General features: G+C 32.4%; 1 protein-coding gene across 1 annotated transcript in view; it reads right to left on the bottom strand.

The window, feature by feature from the left end:
* The window catches only part of LOC147075246 (lachesin-like), a 75,304-nt gene that overhangs the window by 15,748 nt on the left and 34,992 nt on the right, over positions 1-24,564 (bottom strand). The window contains exons 2-3 of the mRNA XM_085942902.1: positions 19,712-19,813; positions 13,884-13,992 (exon numbers count right to left, since the gene is read on the bottom strand). Coding sequence (XP_085799028.1) covers positions 13,884-13,992; positions 19,712-19,813 — 211 coding nt within the window. The remainder of the gene's footprint in view (positions 1-13,883; positions 13,993-19,711; positions 19,814-24,564) is intronic.

Here is a 24,564-nt window from a genome sequence, read left to right as displayed (position 1 = left end):
TTAAATTATATTATATCATAACATATTGTTTTTCAATTTTTGTATGAGTCAGAGTATGGACCTAATAGGTTGAGCAAAAGTTTGAAAATCTGTTAAAACAAACCTCCACTCTATGGAGGTCCATATGATTCTATTTAGGTCGGACGTGGTCGAAAAAAAAAGTTTAACATTAATCTTTTAACGTGATAATTCAGCGAAGGACTAAAGCGTCCATATAACCTCTACACAGGAACGAGGTATCTAGACAACTGTCAGATTCTTATTTCCGCTTCGCCACTGTCTATGCCCCAAACATGAGCATAGACAATGACGTGGCAGTTGTGGAGTTGGGTAAAACCTCTACAAATTCTAATAATGTTAGACACGGAAAAATTATTGAAATTTGATCAAAAAAAAATCTGCTTATTTTATTTTGAATTTTGAATAGTTTTTGAAGAGATATTTTCAACATAATAGATTTTTTTCCAATCATTTGAAATCTTTTTGTACGGCAAACTAACAATGTTTCGTGTTAGTCAATGTGAAGATTTTTTCCATATCAAAAATCGGAAATATAATGGTTTTTTAGATTACATCATTCGTTGTGTAATTCCTTTTGTTACTCGCACACTGATTGCTGAAAATTCAATGAGGCGGCGAATAACTATGGGTATTGTAATAGTAAAAAAAATTGAAGAATTTAATACAATAGTCTATCAAAAAAAACAACCTTTCAATGAACTGAAATAATAGCGCCTATATGAGTAATCATATACATAAGAGAACAGTTTAAAACATTTGTATAATAATAAATGTTGAACAAGGTGGAGAAGGGGATTTATTCAGTAACGTCCTTAGGCAAAGTACTGCAAAGTGGGTTTGATGATTGGCTAACAAACATTTCTCTTCAAGATGTGTTTCAATATCCTCCAGTTCATACAGTTTTTTTAATATTAACATGGGACATGTTTTACTCATGATCTTCGACGCAAAAGCGTTACGAAAAATAAACGTAGAATAACTATAGACGCGCAGCCCGCGCCCCGCCCCGATTACTTACGCGCACCAATTACTTTCATTCTACGTTCAGTAGCACATAAACTAATATACTTGTAGCCTACATTCTGTGCGACGTATTATTATTCATCTGTTATTATGACTTCTTTAGTTGTATTATTGTTATCACATAATTTTCAGAAAAGTAAAATTGTTTGAATCCTTTGAATTCGGTTGCTTTTACAAATAAATTATCTTTCGAATTTGGACAACCAGCATTCAGAGAATCGGTAGGCAAAGCATGTTCCATGTTTAATAATTTTAGCCGTCAGGATTTAAGTAACCCTCATCTGAGGGGTCCATGGGGGCGAAGCCCGAGATTTTTTTTCAAAAATCCATACAAATTGATCATTTTACACGTAAACATTATTGTTCGTTTTTTATAAGACGTAAATAGGGCACCGTAAAAATTATAATACTATATTATATTTATTTTTAGATATATTATAAAAAAGCGCAACAAACACAGCACACACATTTCCTCTATGAACGTATAATACATTCAGCGCATCGATAAGAATTTTAGCAGGTGGCACTACCACCTGATATTTCTTTCTAGTTGAATATAAAAATCTGGTTTCTAAAAAATAGGTCACCAAACTGATGAAATAGCGGTGGGCTGGACATATTGCACGGCGAACAGACAACTGCTGGACGAATACAGTCATTCAGTGGTACCCGATGGGTACTAAGCGTCCACAGGGGCGCCCCAAAACCCGCTGGATTGACGAACTTGCCAGGTTTGGTGAAAGTACGTAGCAGAGAAAACCAAGGAACCGAGAAGAGTTGAGGAAGGTAGGGGAGGCCTTCATTCAGCAGTGTATCGACCCCGGCTGGAAATATATAAAAATCTGTTTTTGTGATAAATCCAATCCGGAAAACATAGTAGTATAAAACTTAAATCTGTTAGAATTTAGATTCATTATTGTTGTAATTCAATTCAATTCAATTTATTTATTTTTACATATTGTGGACATTACAAATTATAAGTTTAATGACATAAAAAAGAGATATATAGTATGTTATTGAACAGTAGAAATATGTACATACAAAAATATTAATTATATAGGTACATGGAAATACACCGGATGAGTTAAGCAGACCCAATTTTAAAAATTTATAAAATAACGTCCACCTATACTCATCCACATGTTGGTGGAATATATCAGCACCCGAAGCAATTTCGTTGAACATAGTTATCGCCCTCCCAATTGGCATTACCAGTGGCAGGTTGGTTCTGCACCTTAGGAGAATAAACAACTGATGTTCTCTATTTCTAAGATAGTTATCAGGGACACACAGGTCAACACTGCCCAGAATGGCAGAGTTCTCATTTATACCTCGTATAAGTCGAAAAAAATACGTAGCTAAATAAAGATTTCTTCTAAATTGCAAACTAAGCATGCCTAAGAGAAAGTCAGTTGGATAAAGCCACGGATAGTATCCGTACAACCTCAAATAAAGGAGTCTCAAGAATTTCTTCTGAACCCTCTCCATCATAAGGTCATACTTCAACTGATGCGGTGCCCAAACAATAGACCCACTCTTAAGTCTGCTTCGAACTAAAGAATTAAATAAAAGTTTTAATACCGTAACATCCGAAAAGACCCGGGAAGTACGCATGACGAAGCCCAACATTTTTAACCGATAAATATTAACTATTTCTACACGCTGTGTAACTGCGAATCTTTGAATGATGATTTCCCAAACAATACTTAACACAAATGACAATTTTGATGGCAATCAGAAAAATTGCTGCAATAACGTTTTACAAACCAATAGTACTGATTTGGTAATCCTTTTAATAATATAATAATATTATATTATATTGATGTTTCAAAACGGTATACTTTCTACGGAATCTATAATCAAATGTTTTATTATTGTCTTTCCGTTATTTTATTTTCCACCCTTAACTGATGTATGACCTACCTATTTCACGGAACGTCACTGCGTACATGTATGTGTGGGGGAGGAGCTTTCTGGCGAAATAAAACTGAAATTGTGTTTTAACGCATTTCTATTAACTTTCGCTGCCGAAATCGTTTTCCAAGAAAACAATTTTTATGTAAGAATAGATCGGCTATATTATATAAAAAAGTTGGTTCTTTAATACACCATAAACTGGGGATATTTTCTTTTATAGCGTTTTCGGCCTGAAAAAAAAACCGTATCAATAGAACGTATCGAATTATTTTTTCGATTTGAAAAAACTGAAACTTGTTATAAAAATATAAATATAGGTACCAACCTAACCATTATTTATATTGCTTCGGGTTTTTCTTCAAATGCGAATAATACGTTTTGAAAGAAAATATTATATTATTTCTCTAAAAAAATCGATACACTGTTATTTCAAATAGTTTTACTATTATTTCCCTAGTAGTACCTAAATAATACGTAGGTATAAAAAATAATATCTTAACCTTGAATTGCTGATACCTGCTAGCTCACATTTTTGAAAAATGTATGATTTAAATTCATATACATTCAAATTCAAATACAAGAAATATCTACATGTGAAGGGGTTATTCCAAGACAATGATATGCCACAGAAACATAGTTTGGAGATATGAGCAATTTAATGTTCTTGTTCGTTCACTATTGTAACAGGAAAAATTACTATCCTCATTAAAATGTTCGATATATCTCACATCTAATTATTGTGTGCAGAATGCGTGGATACCGATATCGATTTTGACTGGCATGGCATATCATATTATTTTTATAACCATTTTTATAGCAAAATTTGAATTTGTAAGAACTACACATTGATCATAATTATTGAGACATGTGTATTTTTTTTTAAGTGTCTTAAGTAAAACGTGAGTATGTGCCTTGGGAATTGGTTTTATTCAAAATCAACAAATTTATACTTATGTGGCATATAATATTCTTGCGATAACCTCTTCATGTGTCAAAATATCTTCAGTCTATCACTGTTCTAAATATTTTTTTCAAATTTCCATGATAATAATATCTTATGTATCAAATGTAAGGTTAAATGAGAACGTTTTTTATTTTGTAAAATATATTTTTATAAAACTAAGAGATAATTGAAGCCTCCCTCTCTGTAATGATTTATGTCACATTTGGGCATTTTGAGATAATCAAATAAAACTATTTTTTTGAGATAAATTATTTATATTTAAAAGACCTCTGCTGAATTTCTTATTCATTTATTTTTATTCCTCTTACAATTTTCCATGTGAATTTTTCTATATGAAGTCTTTTTACATCCGCAGGGTTAACAAAAACTCTCGTGTCATCCTCCATTTTGACAGTTGCATAGATTATTATTGAAAAAAGGCCGACATAACGGATCAAAAACAAGTGACTTAAATATGCTATATAAACTATAAATATGCCAAAACAGAGGCAATGTGATGTGGATCATTGTTGCATATTTAGTTCAAAACTGCCATAATGTAACATAGATCATATTGAGGAGAAGGTTTCAATTATAGTTCAAATATTTTTTAATCTATAATCTACTTGCTACCATGAAATTGTTTGATTGTGTCCTATATAATATGTACTATAAAATCAATTAAAATGTATTTTTTTTAAATAATATTTTTTTTTATATATGTGAGTATTGATTTTTTTTTAAATTAAACCTTTTATATCGGTTTAATCTGGTAAAAGGAAAAGGGAAATAAGTCGTAAAAATTGACAAACGAGTTGAATTTACCAAATTAACCGTAACGTACAATTATACACTTGAATGAGAAAAAGAACGAGTCGAATGAACGACTTTAACTTTCACATAAAACATACACAGAAGTTTATATTATATAAATTGATCCAAAACTCAATAGTGTTGGTTGATTAAAAAAGGATTCACTTGAGACTATCGGGCTATTTTTTTCACACATAGATAGTACCTACTCGTATATGCGATGTATTTATATATTAGAAGCAATCATCAATTGAAAATATTAAGTAAGAATGAAAGAATTCATTCACTCGTGTAGTGTCAGGATATTCATCGACACAATAAAAACTTCAAATAAAATCACAGCCACAGTAACATAAAATTCCACTGCCTTTGTTAGTCAGATGTATTTGTTTTCATTGAAACAAGACTATACTTTAGAGATAATGTTGGTTAGTTTTTGAAATTCAATTAAATCCTGCGAAAACCAAGCCATAATAGATAATAGTCAAAAAAATACTCATCTACTTATAAAAATATCTAAAATCATGCAATTTAATCATAGCTAACTTTGGATATTTTATAGATATAATAACATTTTGCATCTATTACCTAAAATTTAGTTTAGGCAGGGCTTAATAAATTTTAATTTAAGGCTGAACCTCAGCTGAGGCACGGTCTAAAACGATCGTGACTACGCGACGCGACGATTGTCCAAACGACGCCTGCCGAACGAAATATAATTTGTCATATAAATCCAACATATGTCCATTTAATGTTCTGCTTATTGTTCTATTAATAACAATAATAATATATTCATTGACATGTTTTCTTTTTCAAGTAAATGGGTAACGTTTTTAGTCATCTTTACGCGATTTAAGAATTAATACCCCCGTCGCCATCACAAAACAAATTGACGTATTCACACATCGACGTTTGCTCTCCGATTGACAGCGAGTCCAAAATTTCGTCGCGCCTATAGTTGAAAATTATTTGCCGTTTCACTGAAGTATCGTCTTAAAATGAACCCACAATATGTCTAATAATGTATTCTTAATAGAACGAAAATAAATAAGTATAAATAAAAAGGTGTGCACAATTTTGTTCGTATCTCCCAAAGTATACCAACACGATTATGGGTTGGTTTAGGTAGGGTGTAATTGAGTTTAAAAACTAATCAATACCATCTGTAAATTGTATTTTAGTTCAATAAAAACAAATACGTATGTCTAACAAAGTTTAACGTGCACTATTTATGTTGAATCTTAACAACCTACCTCCACTCTTCGCTGCTGGTACAGAGGCACATGAATTTATGAACATACTAGCTGACCCAGCAAACTTCGTACCGCCTCAGAATCAATAATCTTGTGTTAACTTATTAGCTGCATTAAATTCCGTTTTTTATTAAGTTAAAATGAATTAAGTTCAATAAATTTGTCAAAATCAAATCAAAATAAAATAGATTACATAGTTTTGGTTGGTTCAGATTTCGAAGCATAATGATTACCGAGCCAACCTTCAGTTGTAAATATGTCGGTTTTTCAGTCGTTTGAAGGTTTAACGGCAATGGTTTATCGCTTTGGCATATCAAAAAGAAACTGGTCAATGTTGTCGCTGGAGGTGTTTCAGCACGTTGAGCAACATTCGATGCGTTGAAATAAACTCGTTGACCATTCTCCAGATGCACCGCCAAATGTACAGCAGTGGGATGACGTTCATGAATGGGGAATGGGGAATGAAAAAATACGCCAAGTCACTTCATTGCAGCTCATATATCGACCAACTTGATAGTGCGTGATTTCATCGTTGGTATTGGGAGTTTGAACGCCGCCGATACAGTGGATAACCATCGTTGGCGGTGATAGTCTCCGCCGTCAAATTTTGTGGATAACGCTTAGAACACTTGTCGTCGACCATGCATGGTTATTTGGGGTTGATGATGCCACACGGTCCGTTAATCATGTAAGTACTTATAACATTATGCAGGTCTGGATTGATTTCGGGATCAGGAATCTCGGCATATATGATGTCATCTATTTGGTCTGGTCGAATTCTTTTGACTAACCAAATAAGAATGTGTGCATGCGGCAAGCCTCGTTTTTGCCATTCAATCGAATACATCCAGCATCGAGTATCCCCAAAGACGTGATGCTTAACAATGTAGTTCATCAGCGACAGGATTTTTTGTTTGAAGACACGTGCGGTGATGTCGTGCCAATCACTTGATGTTTGTCTAGGGAGTAGCAGTTGAACAATTTCTATCCATTTTGGATTACACGTAAAGGTGATGAACAGATCTGGACGACCGTAATGACGAACATTGTCATTGAATCTTGCGCATATTCATGCATATGACGCAGGCTGCCCATGTACGTCGCCGGTAGAATAGACAATCGACCAACATTAGCTGCATCTCCTTCGGTGCTGATTGCATCGCGTAAATGAATATACTCCTCCGAACGCAGTTTATTATTAGTTCATACTTTTCCAATGCGCGAGGAAATTTTTGAGGCCGAGATGAACAAAAATAATTCATCGAAATCAGCCAATCAGTTCTCAAGATATCATCAAAAAAGCCATTCCATATGAAATGTATGAGAAAATGAATTTTCTTCCGAATTTTTTTTCCGTGATTTTTTTCAATGTTTTAATAGTTATTCTGCTATTCGGGGCGGAGACAAATCCAACAAATCAAAGATCATAAAAATTGGTCTAGCCGTTCTTGAGTTATAAATGGTGTAACTAACCCGACTTTGTTTTATATATATAGACTAGCTGACCCGGCAAACGTTGTTCTGGCATATAAATTATGTGTAGTGAATATTTTTGTTGTTAAATAAAAAATAACGAATGTATCGTAAGTGTGTGGGGATGGGATCTATGACAGAAAGAAGAATAGAGCGCTGTAGACGATGACCACCGATAAAAACAAAAAAACATCAACCATTCATTTTCTCAATTCAAAATGAGTAATGATGTTAATAATGAATCAATTACCTGTGACAGGATCTCGTTATTTAATATTTATGCAATATCCGTCTTGTCCCTTCCAGAAAATTAGCGGATATTGGAGAGCGTCGTATGAACGGTGTGTGTCAGCGATGAACTCCAGATTATTGTTTCTTCTTCGAATCACGATTTCTCGCGTCGATGTGCGGTCGCCAACCATGATTCCAGCAATGTCGTCAACAACAGGCACATTGAATCGACGCACGTGCTCTCCAGCTGGTGTTTTATCAGAATTGATGACATTAGCGTGATTGTCACTTTGCAATTCGTGCATTGAAGAATTTCAATAATTCATTGTGCTCATTCAACAGGGCGTCCAGTTCGCCGACGATGCGCCTGGCATTAGGCAAATTGAGGCTATTGTAGCCGCAACGTGCATCCACATGATTGATGTCCTCACCGCCCATGAAGTAGATTTGTAAAAATGTATGTGGTTCGTTTGGCATTGGCAGCAATGAGCCTACTTTGTGGTATACTTGGCCTTTGATTTTGAACGTAGAATGGAATTGTTGACCATTTGCCGCAGTATTGTGAACTATTTCTGATGCTCCGAACGAAGTCATTTGGAAGCATGAATTGAATGTGCGAATGGACTTCAGGAACAGGTTTGAATCTGGAACCGTGCCGATGAGCAAGCCGTTCAATGGTTCTGGTGGTATCTCAATTTCTGGTAGTTGCACTTTTCCTGATGCACAACACATCCCGGCTGACTCATGTTTGAATTTGAGCGCATGACAATGGGGAAATTCTTTGTCCATAGCACCAATCAGCACTTTCGGATGAGCGGTATATTCAATATCTGGCTCGTACTCGAATGCGAGACGAAGGAACGAAGCGGATATAAATGTTCGATGTACTTGTTGGCGTTGTCGGTCATTTGCTCTGCGTGTGTTAACTACGAACCGGCGCGCTTGGCTCCGTTTCAATTGATTTATTCCGTTTCAATTGATGATTTCGTTCAGCTCGTGCCTCTTGTGATTACACGCACATTTTTGTTATCTTGATGGATTTCTTCGTCTGTTCTTTCTGCTCTACTATTTCGCATGTTTGTAGCTTTATTCGTTCGACGGCCCAAATGGCCCCCGTTGCGTCTTGCTGGCATTGTGACTTTGATACACGCACATAAAAATAGATAAATTAAAATAAATCGTACAAAATTTTGCACGCACTGCGTTGTGATATGCCGAATAAAATGTCAAAATGACGCGACGCTTCTCTTGAATTCTTCTCGGACGTAGCGCCATCTGTCATTCAACAACATAAATAATTTCGTTCTGTTTGAAATACGAACGACGGTTAAATTTGTTCATACAAAAATAATATAATCGCGATTAAAAAATGAGAGGGTAAGGTTAGGAGAGTGAAAATTTGGAGTTATAGGTATTTTTTTAATGCCAAATAATAAAAAAAATACAAAAAAAAAAATTGTCAAAAAAATAAAAGAAAATTTTTCTGGATAGAGATACCCTAATCACCTAGCGGTATGAAATATACTTGTTGACCTATTCTCATACCTAACAAATATACATAAAAAAATTCATAAAAATCGGTTGAGCCATTTCGGAGGAGTTCGACCACAAACATCGTGACACGAGATTTTTATATATATAGAGATTATTCACGTCTAAGCAACGGACTACGTTTTAGGTTTATAATAGAGTATTACCAATAAAATCATTTAATTTGGAAGAGTTAGGGTATCTATTTATTAAGTAGGTTCAGTTGTATTTATTTTATTTCTTACTGTTGAATATGGTGGATGTTGTCTGTTTGTCTATGGTCGATTGAGTGATGGCTTTTTGGAGGGAAGTTTGGATTGACACATGAATTAGAAAATGTTCTTTTTTATAGATTCATTTAGTTGATTTTGTTTTGTTTTTCAGCTTACGTCTTTTGTTTTGTCTTTCCTTCTATTAGTTGTGTTTCTGAGTTTCGATTACGATTGTATATAGAGTTTTTAACGTAAAAAAAGGGTTTTATTAATAATGCTATATAAGAGAAAAAAGTTTTCTTCAACAACTTTGGGATTAATAATCATTGTTTGTTGTTACATGTGTTTATATTTTATGTTTACGTATTGTTATGTTCAAATAACATAACCAACAAGTATACATAATGATATCTGTCGATATGATGGCAACACCATTTTGCCCGGCGACCTGTAAAAAACATAGCGAGATGGCATCCGAAACTTCACAACACTGAAGTTGCTTTTGACAGGTTCCGCCGATTAAGGTTGATATAAAAAGATAATCTGGCGTAATTACGAGGCTTTTTGATTCTGTCTGTCATACAGTATAGTCGTGCTCTGCTTTGGTTCTACCCAACATTTATAATGGACGTCACTTAAAGCAGCACGATTGCAGCCGCAGTGCTGGAAGCCTCTGTGTCGTTCCAAGTTTGGTATTTTATAACTATTATTATTTGATTCACTTATCTTCTAATGTTTCTTTTAAAACTTAGCTGCTTGCCTTTATTATAGTATTTCCTTAATAACCTTTTAATGTAATATTCTTGTTTTTGCTATAATATAGTTTCGGTCATGTACATAAATTGCTCTTTCATTTATTATTTCCCCTTTATTCCACACTGCTATATAATTATAATCTTTCACGGTATCAAGACCGTGTGGCGTCCAGGACTTTAATAAGTACATCTTTAATCATAGATTGCACGTGCCTTCAGCCGTGCAATTCCTTTTGTATTCTAATTTAATTTTTACAGTTGTCAGTTGCGAGGTTACGGAAGTAATTATTGTTCAGCTTGAAAAGGATGCACGTAACCCATGGCCTTTGCTTATGTCTCATGCTCTTTTTAACTATACTCTATATTCCATCCTACCTGTCGCATTTTCGCTTTTATTTTGTAGTTGTGACGATAAGGATCACAACTACAAAATATTAATATATCAGTATGTATTAAGTATATATTTAATAATTTATTTGACTCTCACTAATTTAATGTATATCATCACAGCGCTATGATTGATTATTAATTATTCTATACTACAAAACACAAAGGTATTCCGGTATTCAAAGATTTTAAAATAGTGAGTTCTAGAGCACTAACATTTTTATTGAAGATTTCTTGACCAAAATTAGGAACAACGCACATATCGCTGCCTCAGTACAAGGATATTCTATTTGACAAATGTCAGTTTAGGTATATGAATTACAAAATATGGAGAACCAGTTGAAGTTTCTGGGCATGGCTGTACTATTTTTGTAGAAATTTATTTTACCATAGGATCCATAGGTATTTTTAAGATAAATTTGCATGACATCAACATGAATATCAAAAGAGTATTATAATAATTGTTTTAGTGCAATACTACACGGCATGGCCCCCACATCCTGTAGCAGGCCCCCAGGCTAGTATAATTGGCGGGCCCTCCATACCTATCGCTAAGCATAAAGGCGGTATGACGCAGAATTGATGATCTAAAGTAGCATTTTCCAAATGGTGAATGAGGTAAAATTAAGGGTTTTCAGTGTATTTTTAGCAATTTTTTATATTTTTAATACATCCACTCGAATTATGGTCTATGGAGTTGTCAAGTATCGACACACAATAATCAAAATTTTCATCACACGTCCGCCGGCGACTTTTTTTGCTAGTGAAGGAAGTTTGTGATATATGTCTATCTCACTTATCTGGTCGACTCGCCACGCCGGGCCCTCCCTGAGCCCAGGCCCCAGGGCTAGAGCCCTGTCAGCTCCCCCTTTATGGGGGCCATGCTACACGAAATTGATTTAATTTAAATATGGGAGGGAATTTACGGTAATTCTTTATAATTTTAGATAAAATATTATTTTTTTTAGGATATTTACATACTTATAATAATATATAAATAAAAATATCTAATTACTCTCATATTGGTATTCAAAAACTTTGACAGCCATTTTCTCCTAACAGGTTTTTGTCAAATAGTGTACTCTTGTAATGAGGTAGCTATATATTGAGGGTTATGTGTGATCTAATTCATGAGATATGAACATTTTCAGTTTCCCATAGATTATTTTGAAAAATTTCAAATAATTCAGGGCACCTACAAGTGTAAATTCAACTCTATCTACAGAACCAGCAGTGTCAATCAATTACTAGTGATAGCTGTTATTTTTGTACTAGCAAAAGTTTTTGATATAATCATGCTCAGCCTGATTTTTATAAAAGCTTAAGTACTTTACATAGAATGAACAGCACAGATTTAAAGAGAATATATTTGTTCCTACAATCTTATTGATTTCGAGCGATTTGCTTGTAGCTTTAAGAGCTTAATTTTAACATTTGTCTTGCCTTCGCCATAATAAAGAGTAATAAGCTCAATTATTAATCAACGCGACAATAAATAACTTACGTAATGAATGCTTCGCACATTATCAATTTCGTGACACATTTATTGACCTACGATTAGATGAGAATCTATATAAAAAAATGTCCATAAAATAAAGTAAACGCCCAGGAAAATCGACAAGTAAAGCTGGAAGTGTGTAAAAAACCTCTGAGCTGCTAAGGATAATACGAGTACAAATTGGATAGGTAGTTAGTTTCAAAGTCGGTAACCTCTATACTTCGCCATTTTAAACTATTGAAGACAGACTACAAAGGAGAAAAAATCGGACCAATAGACAGATTATTTTTTTTAGTAAATTTGTCAAAATTATACTAAACTGGTATATCGTCACTGTTCTGGCAGAAGACACTAATTCGAAAAAATTACGTATTGAGTTAGTTATACCAAAATGTTTCTTATTTCAAACTTGAGCGTCTGGAAACCTTCTTAATAAATAAACAGTCTTTATTTTAAACTCATCCTTTTTACGATTACAAACCATTTCAAACATTTTAACAACTTCAAAGTCAAATTACTCAAAACTAGTATTCTCCAGTTGGTGTGTTCTGCCAGAACAGAGACGATATGTTTTATTATATAATAATTTCATTTTTTTTTTAATTTGTGTAGGTATGTATTGAAATACTTAATAATAAATAATTCTCTTCTTTTTTTAATATGTACGTATGTAAATTTGTAGGGTTTTAAAAAATATTTATAAATAAGAAATAAAACATTTTTACTTATGACAAGAGGCGCAAAATTGACGCCGTTAGTCCAGAATCACATGGTCAACAGCGGCGTCAAATTGGCACCGATTGTTTCCAATGAGTTAATTGATAATCATACAAAACTACCACGCACATATTATAGCACTGCAAATATAATAGTATTTCTTTTTTTTTCAAATATATTAATAAGCAATACAATTTAAAAACACAAATGAACATACATAATTTTGAAAAACATTTTGAGAAAATATATTATAACCAATAGAAAAAAATCTTTTTGAAAAAAGTAAGACACCCGGCAGAAATCGAACCTGCATCTCCTGGATTTACGCCCCAAGCGACGCATAATCCACTATGCTACGAGGTGACATACTAATAACGACAAAGTTTACCTTAAATTTTACTTTAAAAACCGATTGCCAATAGTAACTTGATTGGGAAGAACGCTGATAAGCAGGTATTAAAAGGCCAATAGTTAAAATTTGTCGTCATTAGTATATCACCTCGTAGCATAGTGGATAATGCGTGGATTGGGGCGTAAATCCAGGAGATGCAGGTTCGATACCTGCCGGGTGTCTTACTTTTTTCGAAAAGATTTTTTCTATTGGTTATAATATATATTCTCATAAGTGTTTTTCAAAATTATGTATGTTCAATAATTAGAATGGTACATTCTTAAATCTTGTAAATTATTCGTTGAATAAAAAAAATAGTTAATTAAAAACAAATAATGTAATTAAATGTTGTTAACGTCATAATATATATTTTTTTAATGTATCAAATTAACCGAAAAATATTAAAAAAAAAAAAAAATAGTGGCTGATGAAAATATCACACATCGCAACAAACCTTCAGTTTAATACGATTTTACTAACAAGCTAAGCTATTTTTGATAGTTGATGAAAATAGAAATTATGATAAAAATGTACCAGAGTCAAAATATATATATAAATAGTTAAAAGGGAGGTAATTGACTTTAAAACTAAAAGCCTCGTATTATAGTCGTTAAGGAAAAACATTCTCCACTCATTACACTTTACCAGTACGTGACCATATTTTACACAGTCAACTATATAATGCAAAATGGTGAATGGTTATATATAGTAATACTTACCAACGACGTTGAGCTGGACAAATATGCTGGCAGGCGGATGAGAGGAAACCTGGCACTCGTACAAGCCGGCGTCCCTCTTTTGGACGAACTTTATCTGCAATGTCCAGTCCTGTAGAACACACATTAAAACTTTACCCTCTTGCTACATATGAACATGTACGTCAATGCACACATGGTGTAATAGTATTTCGATAGAATAACGCTTCAATTAACAGGGTTGTAAAAGAAAATAATTTTAAACTAATTGTTTTTTTTTTGTTGGCATATTTAAATTTATTGAATAACATATTTGCAACTTGGAAAATTTTCACAAGCATATTATAAATTACCAAGTCAAAAATATTGGATCGAGTGAAAATCTAACACATGTCTTTCGCTTTCGGGTCAATAATCTAACCACTAAGCTACAGATTCAGGTATTCTTGTTTCACGTATTTTTTTCTGACATTGACGTATTATTTATTATATTATTATGATCGAAGTGCGTGGAAAATAAAATTACACCGACATTTTAATCTGCGAGAATCATCAATAAAAAAAATATTCTTTCGTTATAAACAGGTAAAAAGCATACAAAATGAGACTGCAAAATGAATTCTTTTCATATTGTAAGAAGGGACAATAATTTCATTGCGTTAATTTTTACACGTCAACATGGTTTATTTTTAGCCAAAAAACCTGTCATTTTATAGCCATTTTTCTGTTCAGATATTGTATGGAATGGTGACTATAATATAAACAAAAATATAGTATTGAAGCTACCTTTATTTAACCAGTCTGTCATGTGCCCTGAGGCAGAGCACACGCATATTACACAGTCACGCACACAAGTCTAAATTAACATCTTTATAGTATAATTAACTCAAATAAATGTATATCAAAAGTCTGTGCATGTATTTCCCTGGTTACCCACCTACAATCGCACAATAGTGACACCTGCGGGTCTATTCTATACACAATCCTGGTTTCGGTCCGCTATGGTAGTTAAATAGGGTAGAAAAGTATAGAATTCATAATACTTATTGTAACAATTACAATAAGTTAACCGTCTGAACTGTCAAAACTGTCTATCTCGGTCTAAAAATAATCACAGAGAAGAGAGGTGCTGTTAAAACACAGCACTTATTGTAACAATTATAAATAAATGATTGTAATTGTTACAATAAGTGTTAATAATTCGATACTTTCCTACCCTATTTAGCTACCGTAGCGGACCAAAAGCAGCCTTGTATATAGAATAGACCCGCTGACGTGATAAAGATATAACTAAAAATATAACTCATTAAAAATGCAGTATACCGCGCAGTAGACTCTTTGCATGGTATAAGAATATTTTGACGATAAGTGTAATGAGTTCTCAAAAGAAAACGAAAATTTATAATTTCCACGACAAATGTGAAAATGAGTACTTATTTCTTTGTGATGGGCGGAAGACAAATGCTATTTCATTATTTAGTATACCTCAGTTTCAAACAAATATAATATGTTTGTTTAAGTTAAAAAATTACAACAGGAGAATGTGATAGATCGCTGCCAGTTCTGATTCAATAAAGTAGATCATAATCTACTTGATCATGTCCTCTGTATGATACCCAGTGACAGAGGATATGATATAAGTAAACAAAAGTACCAATTTCTACTGGATCTTGCGATATCTTTGGCTAGACCAAATATCTAGGCATTCCACTATGTCCAAGTGTTTTTGAGGGAATGTGGCCTTCAAGTATAAATTTAAATTATGATACTACATGTATAATAAAATTGTAATAATTATATCGTAATAATAGTGTAATATGCTATTTAATTATATAATTTTAAAGCTAAATAAGTCTCATATGAGACTTCGTAGCTTAATAATAATAATAAAAATCTACTTGAAATTGGACATGCCTGATGTAGTAGTCTATTATATGTTGCCTAAGTTTCATTAATATGTGTTTCCTAGCAATTGAGTAACTTGTTACTGAACAAACAAATAATCCCAATATATATATTACAATAAGTTTATTATAAATAACAAAATGGCCAAATAAGGCTGATTTAAAGCATACGTGTTTAAGATTAATCGCCTTTCCCACAATCGAGAATGTAGACCTACGCAGTGTGAATGTTCTACAAAGATTGCTAGTTATAAATTTTCTCAACCGTTTGGATCTAAGCTATGTAGAATACAAACATGAAAACCCATTACAAATTCTTGACATTAAACGACAAATGCTTTTGTAAAACTTACTTCTAATTTAATTCAACGCAAAAGGGTTTTTTCTAGTTGCCTTACAATGTATAACATTCCATGTAGACTTTTTTCACAATTAGGTGTCGACAGCATGAATTGGCATGTGGTTTGAAGCTAGTAACTAATGAATGCAGGCGACAGACAACTTTCTAGTCATTTATCTTTTATTCATTATTATGTTGGCTTGCTAGAGTGTCAACTGTCGAGAATGCATTATTTAACTTTGAAAGTGTTAGAATATATTATTTAACTAAAAGATTACTTTCACTCTAAATTAAATATGCGTATTTTATTTTATTCGTTTATTTGGAATTAAAACCGTTAATGGATTTCTTTTTTATCATTTTTAGAGTGTTTTAAAATCTATTATTTCTTTAATATATAGCATGTATGGCAAACAGATTTTATGCAAAGCAATATATGGTTTAATTGCTTATTCGTAATTTTATAAAAAATATTTTTCTATGCTATATAAGCAGACTATTATAGAGCATTATTATTATATTATTATTATATATAACATATTAAGCGTTATAAATTTCAAAACTACAACGAAGAAATAATGCAAAATATTACACTGTTACTAGCTTAACGGCCCACATGCTCAGCGTAGGTCAAAATAGAACTTATATGGTATTTTCAGAGCATAACCCTGGACATTCCTTAAACGTTGTAGATAATCTATTAATATAACTTTGAAGCCTTATTATCATTTATATGTATTTTAAATGTATGGCTACGGCCGTATGTTGTAGCTTAGCCACTGGGAAATGCCAATAGAAATGGCGTATTTCAAAAAAATACTACCTTATTCTTAGGTCAATAAATATTATAAAACAAACATCATTCGTAGGATGTTTATCATATTTTAATAGTCAAAGATATAGCTTATAATCAATATCTTTAGAATTATCTTCAAATGTGTGAATCTAGCCTATTTTTTGAATAATAAAATGCCTAATTCTTGTCAAATTTGGGATAACAGAGATTATCAATATAATTTCTTATCATAAATATTTCACTATAATAATGCGAACATAAATTTTACTAATGGTTTTATAAATGCTTTTAAAAATTAATAAACCTAAAAAATCTCACCTCAACACCACTGCACATGGATGTACTGTAATATGACTATATTCTAAAACATTAGATCGGGAGGTTTAAAAGAATACTATTTTATGTAACAAAAATACTTTATGAAGTCATCAAATGTTTAAAATAAATATAAAAGATAATAAGCCTTCAAAATTGCATAAATAGATTATCTACAACGTTTAAGAAATGTTCAGGATCATGCTTTGAATAATAATATAATAAATAGCATAAAATCTCCATTTTGACAGTCAGCTTTTACTTTGACAGCTTTTAAAAGTCAATATTTAAAGTTGATAAAATTGATCATTTCATTAATAATACACTCAAATTTAATTAAAACACTATTATTTTTTAGTATAAATACTTATATATTATGCAATATTATCCATATTATAATAATATATTTTTCTTCAAAAACAGATTTTAATTTGTGAACATATTTTGTGAAAAAAAAATGCATTCTGAATGATACATACTGGTAAAAAACTATATCGATGCATTTTTACTCATTTAATAGATAGTTTGTAGCTGTAATTTCATGCAAAAAGTCTATTAAAAACAAAAAGTTAATTTTTTTAATCATGTTCGATCCAAATAAAATCATAATATTATGGGCCTGTACAGAGTGTAGGTTGTATTAACATTTTTTTTATGAAAAATGGATGTTAGTCACTAGCACTTGCTCAACCTATTGGGCCCATACTCTGGGTCCAAACACACATTGAAAGAAAACATATGATTTTTTTCCAGACCCGAGATTCGAACCCGAGACACATGACAATAAGCGTGACGCGTAACCGCATTACCATCGTGGGTTCAAAGGTGGGTGGAAAGTTATAAAGAATATAAATATTTTTTTTAACCGTGACTTACATTCCATCATCATTTAAGGGTAATTTATATATACAATAATTGAGAAATACTAATTATATGGTATTATAAAAAAGATTATTTAAGTAATAGGTTTTAGTTCGTTCTTTGTGAAAAATACACGTTTTCGTCATCATTGTGAGACTACGAACTTAACTCTAAACTAGAACAACACTGATTTCTAATTTTAACAGGTTCTTTGGCGTCAGCAAATTTTCTCGCTCTATGAGACCATGATCAACAAGCTGCATATACAAATTTCGCGAGTTATCTCGTCCGACTTTAAACTCAAATTACTAGCCACTGCCGATTGATTTGCATAATTTAAAAAAATAAACATACGGTGACATCTGTTTAAATAATTATGAAATACTAAGCAACAAATTATTATGGATATTATTTAGTAAGAGCTTTGCTCTACATCATGGGTGGCCAAACCGCGGCCCACTTGTGCGTCAACTTGTGGCCCACGGAGCAGTGAGAAAATATAAATAATATCAAATGCTGCCGCTACATGTGCTAATTTCGCAAATTGAGATTCGATTTTGGCTCGCTCGAATTTGAATTCGCGCGCAAACACGCACAAATTCCTTTTTTCATTTTTTCAATTCTCCAACGCCATATCATCTTTTGTCAGAAAGTTATATCACTGGTGGCATTTTATGTATTTTCGATATAGTTAGCCACCTAAAATGATGTTGATAGTCGTCTACAATGAAAATATCAATCAATAACGTGTATAATATTATTTCCGCATTCCCCATGAAACTTGGGCTTTGGAAACAACAGCCAAGGACAAAAATCTTCATCACTTTCCTATATTGTTATTGCAACCAGACGTGACACAGGAAGCGGCGGATAAATACGTTTCGTTGATATCTGACTTCAACCTTGAATTCGATAACAGATTTCAAAATTTTGAAAAGCACCTTGTGCTTTTTGCTGCAATTTGCAAAGCCATTCTCCGTATGCGTGAATTTATAACCGGGAAATTTACAAATGGAACATTGTGAAATATGGTGCGATGAACAGTTAAAGAAGAAATTCCATCAGGTTGGTTTGGAAGAGTTTTACAAAACACATTTGGACAAGGAGAAACATCCTGCATTTTACAAACATGCTCTAACGATGACTTCACCATTTGGAAACACTTGTGAAAAGCTTTTTCGTTGGATGAAGCATGTCAAATCTCGAATGAGAACAGGAATCACTGATGTGCATTTGGAAAACTGTTTGCGTGTAGGAACAACCTCACTCGGTATCGATATTGATGCACTTAGTTCTGCCACACAAAATCAAACCTCTCACTAAAATCTATTATTTTTATATTAGGTATTATGTTTATTTTTTATTCTTTAAAAAAAGTCTAATCTAATAAATATGTTTGATTCTCATTTATGTTTTATTTTATTAATATATATATATATAATATATATATTTCTTTTTTATTTTGTATAATAAAAAAAATCGGTTGTGCGGCCCGGTAGGAAATCTATTTTTTAGAATCTGGCCTGGCTGCTGGAAAGGTTGGCCACCCATGCTCTACATTCAACGTGCGTCGTCGATAGTGTAATATCGTATGGCAAAGAAAAGGTAAAGAAGAGTTTTACTGGAATATACTTACTTCTGAATGTTGCAGATGGACTACTTGATATCTCTGGTCAGCATTGTAGGTGACCAGTCCCACTGTTATGAGATGTCTGTCTTTTCTTCTGATCCATGACACCTGTGAAAAAGAAAAATATGTATTTAGAAAAATATAATTAGGTGCGAAAAATTTTATGAATATTTTCATCTCACAACAATAATGCTGTACAAATTATAAATTTCATAAAACAAATAAATACGACCATGTAACTTAATGCTATACTTCAGTTGAGGCATGGTCTAAAAAGATCGTGGCTAGGCGATGCGCGGATTGTGAAAATGATGCGTGCCGAACGAAATATAATTTGTCATAAAAATCCAACATGCGTTAATGTCATGTTTATTGTTATATTAGTAATAATAATATTATATTATTCATTGACATGTTTTCTTTTTTAAGTACATAAATGTAAAGTTTTTTAGTCATCTTTACACGATTTAAGAATATTTTCATCCGACGCCATGACAAAACAAATCGACGTGCGGACACCTCGACCGTCCATCTCCGATTGGCGACTAGTGAGAAATTTCGTCGCACCTACTGTTGAAAATTATTTGCCGTTTCAGTGAAGTACGCTCTTAACTACACTGAAACATAAAAATCTCATTAAATATGAAGGAAATGTTATATTCATGTTACTAATTAATTTTTGTTTTGTTCTCAAATTTTCTATTGAACTAGTAGTTTTTACAAGTACTGTTGCTGCAAAAAAAATCATAATATATTTCTTTATATAAACAATAAATAATATTTGTAAATTATTTAATTGTTATTTTTTTCAAATATGAGTTTAAATACGTCTGCTTATCGAAAATATGAAAACGATATCCTAAAATTTCGTTTTTATATTAAATTTAATCTAAGATGCGATCAGAATTTTTTAAATTATTTTTGATCTGTGAGCATCTTAAGTTGCGTTATAATCTCAGAATAATGTAACAAAAAATCGAACAGAATGAGATCGTGCGCATCGGAGGGGAAATAGGAATAATTTTCTTCGTTAAGTGATCGCGTGGCAATACTGACAAAATCTACTCGAGTCGCTACACAATATATAGATGTTTGATAAGCATTTCATGTATGACCCACTAATTTAACTTGTCGTAATTAGATAGGAGGCTTGTAGCATAATTGGTTATTGCACAGATCGGCTCGACACCAATGATTATAAGGCTTCAAATCCCGTCGGGTTTCGTATTTTTTTTCAAATATGATTTTTTCTAGTGGATATATAATATAATATATCTGAGGTGTTTTCAAGTTATGTATGTTCAATATATGAAATGTTACATTCTCAAAATCTTGTGAATTAATCATTGAATAAAAGAAATGGTTTATTAATACTTTTCTATTGCAATCTACTAAATCACAAGACTTTAAAACTTGGGTACAAATCTGCTTGTCTTCATTTAAATAAGAGTATACTCTAACGATTTCCAATATAAAGCACTCACATTTCCCCATTTAAACGGACCGATATATTTTAGCATAAGGTCTACAAAAACTATTTGTCGAACGGCGAGATTAATTTGCAGCACGAGGGGTTAACTATCCATAAACAAGGCCTTTACTAGGAGATTGAATATCCAATGACCCAAACATTTCGATTGATTAATGTCTTGGGACAAACACCACCGCGGTGCTTCAAGGGTTGAATAATCGGCGTGTGTTCTGGATACTTTTAAAGATTTCTGTATACCTATACTATATACAGAATGTAAACACTGCGTTTTGGGTAGAAAATATCTATGGTCAAATAAATTGTGGAATGATTTATAACGGTGCTTCAAATAGAACGATGAAATATATTTTTAGTCTGAGTATTTATTTTACTTGTTATATTCGTATGTAAGTAGGTACATAGTTTCGTAAGATATAGGTTGAACTGCATTTTCACTTTATATTTAGCATCTATATATTGGTCAATTTCAGTAGTTATGTTTGATTTCTTACAATAATATAATACCAAGATTATATACCTACATAATATAAATCAATACAATTTTTTTTCCGAATATGTCCGATCCTATTAGGATCATATGGGCCTCCACAGAGTAGAGGTTTGTAATAACAGATTTTGTTTTTACGAGAAATGGATGTCAGCCACTTGCTCAATCTATTAGGTCCATACCCTGACTCACATACAAATTGAAAAACAATATGTGTACTTGCCAGACCCAGGATTCTAACATGGGACCCTCGGCGGTATAGTCCAATGCTTAAGCCACGCGGCCACCATAGGTGGGAATCAATACAATAAAGTAGGTAAAGACTCCATTGCCTACCTATCAAATCAAGGGTCACAATAAAAATATCTTGGTTTCGTTTTAAGTTATGTACCTACGTATTTACATTCTAATTGGAACACTAAATAATATATTAATATTGTATTGCATACTGTTCGACCTCCGATCGTTTGTCATATCTGTCTAATAAAATTCACTTATTAACGTATATTATATAAGCTAGAGTTAAGAGTGTTCGTTATCAGTGTGTGTTTGCCTTTGGTGAGTGCACACAGCGCCTGAAGATGCCGAAAGGCGAAACCCGGGTCACGAAAAAACGACTCAAATGGAATAGTATAGGGGTCAGCAAACCGCAGCTCGCGAGCCGCATGTGGCTCTTTGGGTATTGGCATGCGGCTCTTTGTTGAATTCCCAATTTTTACAAAAACTTTTGCAAAATTCACAATTTTAATTTTTTGTCATTGATTTGTACACTTATTTTATATAATGACGTCATTATCGCGAGCCTTATTTTTTCTCCGTGATGGTTGATGCAAAAAGGTATGATCGTTGTTGTTTTAAATCCGCCCATTGCAAAAGTCGACAAAATCAAATTTTTCTCCATTTGATATTGACACGAGCACTTTTAAAATACAATTTTATTGGTGGAGTTAACAAGCAAATAGTTATGGAGCTCAAAATTTGTAAGTCTTGCTACCAAAATTGAGGATTTGGAGAGAGAAAATGCAATTTAATTTCACAACACAAGTGGGCGCTCTAAAAGATCTACACAAACGTAGATGACAAGATTTTTAATACATATTATGGAATAGCTTTCCGAACTCATATTCGAGTCTACATAATATTATGTATGTGAACAATCATTTTCAAACATGAATAATATAAATAGAATTTAGAGAAGCCAAATACCCGATGAGATTTTTTTAAAGTCGCGCCTGAAATTAAAAACTACAAGTTACATACCAAACATACACACTCTCCAAAGAAATGCAAGGAAGGTCATTGTTCACATTAGTTTTAAGGAATATTTGGCTGTTTGGGATTTTGCTGCCTAGAATAGTACAAAACTTAAATCCATCAGAACATATTTAATATATTATGTAATGTATACTTATAGAAAAGGTGCTATTATTATTACCTTAGGGTGTAAATATGTGCTATGTTTCAACAGCACCTCTCTTGGCTGTGTCAACTTTTAGAGCAAGATAGACAGTTTGACAGCTTAGACTGCTAATTTATTATAACAAATTATAATATTTCAATTCATAAATATGATAAACTACCCTCGCTAGCCGCAGATAGCAATCTTTTATATATAATATATGCGCTGAAGTAACAAATATGGCTTTATTTTCAATTTTAACATGACTCAACAATACACTTTTATGGTATTAATATTATGTTTTAAGTGGTCATTAAATGTAAAATAGAGACCATCAGTTGCTTATTCTCCCAAGGTGCAAAACCATCCTGGCACTGGTAATGCCAATTGGGAGGGCGATAAGTATGTTCAACGAAATTGCTTCGGGTGTTGATATATTCCACCTACGTGGGAATGAGTTTAGGTGGATGTTGTTTTATAAATTCGTAAAATAGGGTCTGCTTAACTCATACGGTGTACTTCGTTGCACCCATCTAATTTATCTACTGATATATCTCTTTTTATGTAATACTGTTATATTTATATATCTTTGTTTCTAAATGTCATGTTGTGAACGTCTTAAACTTATAATTTTTAATGTCCACAATATGTTAAAAAAAAATTGAAATTGAATTAATTACTAAGATGAGAAAAGACAAGGTATCATAATTAATTATACATTTTTTACTACAGAATCTACGGATACCCCAATTTCTTTTTTTTTCGACCTTTATACAGCACACCAACAAAGGACAAACCGAAAGCCAATAATTTTAATCGGTAGATTATTTTATGCATATTTTTTGTTGAAAAATTACATGTTTCTGAATATGAATCCAGATCAAATAGAGAAACATAACTTTAGTTTTCAAATACTTTTCTATGAGTTTTATTTTTCCTGAATTTATTAGAGTAATATTTTTGATATATTCAATAATAACAATAATTTACAATAAAAACGCAAAAAACTTTTTCATTCAAGAATGCAAATTAACCTAATAAAGACTTCAAACCCAATAAAGGCCATCAAAAAGTTGATTTCCATTCGGCATTTCAATATTTCACACAGAAAAAAAGTCAAAACTTTCTTTGTCCGAAATGATAATAAAAAAAATACATCGCCGGCGACGCCGAAAAATACTTCAAAATTACATCAATATTAAGTGCCTCCGCGAGACTCGTAAAATATTATATTTCCAACGTTTAAAAACATACGAAAAATGAGGAAAGTTTGACACTTTGTCGATATCGAGAATCTTTGACTTGTCTAATTTTTGAAGATCAAAAAAAGGATCCAATATGGACGTCATTTATAAACTCCGTTCAAAAGAACCGCAGACTCGTTTTTTTTTTAACAAATCCATTCTTTTGCGTCTGGCGTCTTTGGAAAAATTCGGCCGATGTTTTAGTATTTTATTATCAACCCTTGTGAAAGTATAACA

The sequence above is a fragment of the Rhyacophila brunnea genome, unplaced genomic scaffold, assembly GCF_057557595.1.
Source record: "Rhyacophila brunnea isolate RB1 unplaced genomic scaffold, BYU_Rbru_1.0 scaffold_15, whole genome shotgun sequence".
In the NCBI taxonomy this organism is placed as follows: Eukaryota; Metazoa; Arthropoda; class Insecta; order Trichoptera; family Rhyacophilidae; genus Rhyacophila; species Rhyacophila brunnea.
Note: the sequence above shows the minus strand (reverse complement) of the source record. Positions and strands in the feature narration are given on the sequence as shown.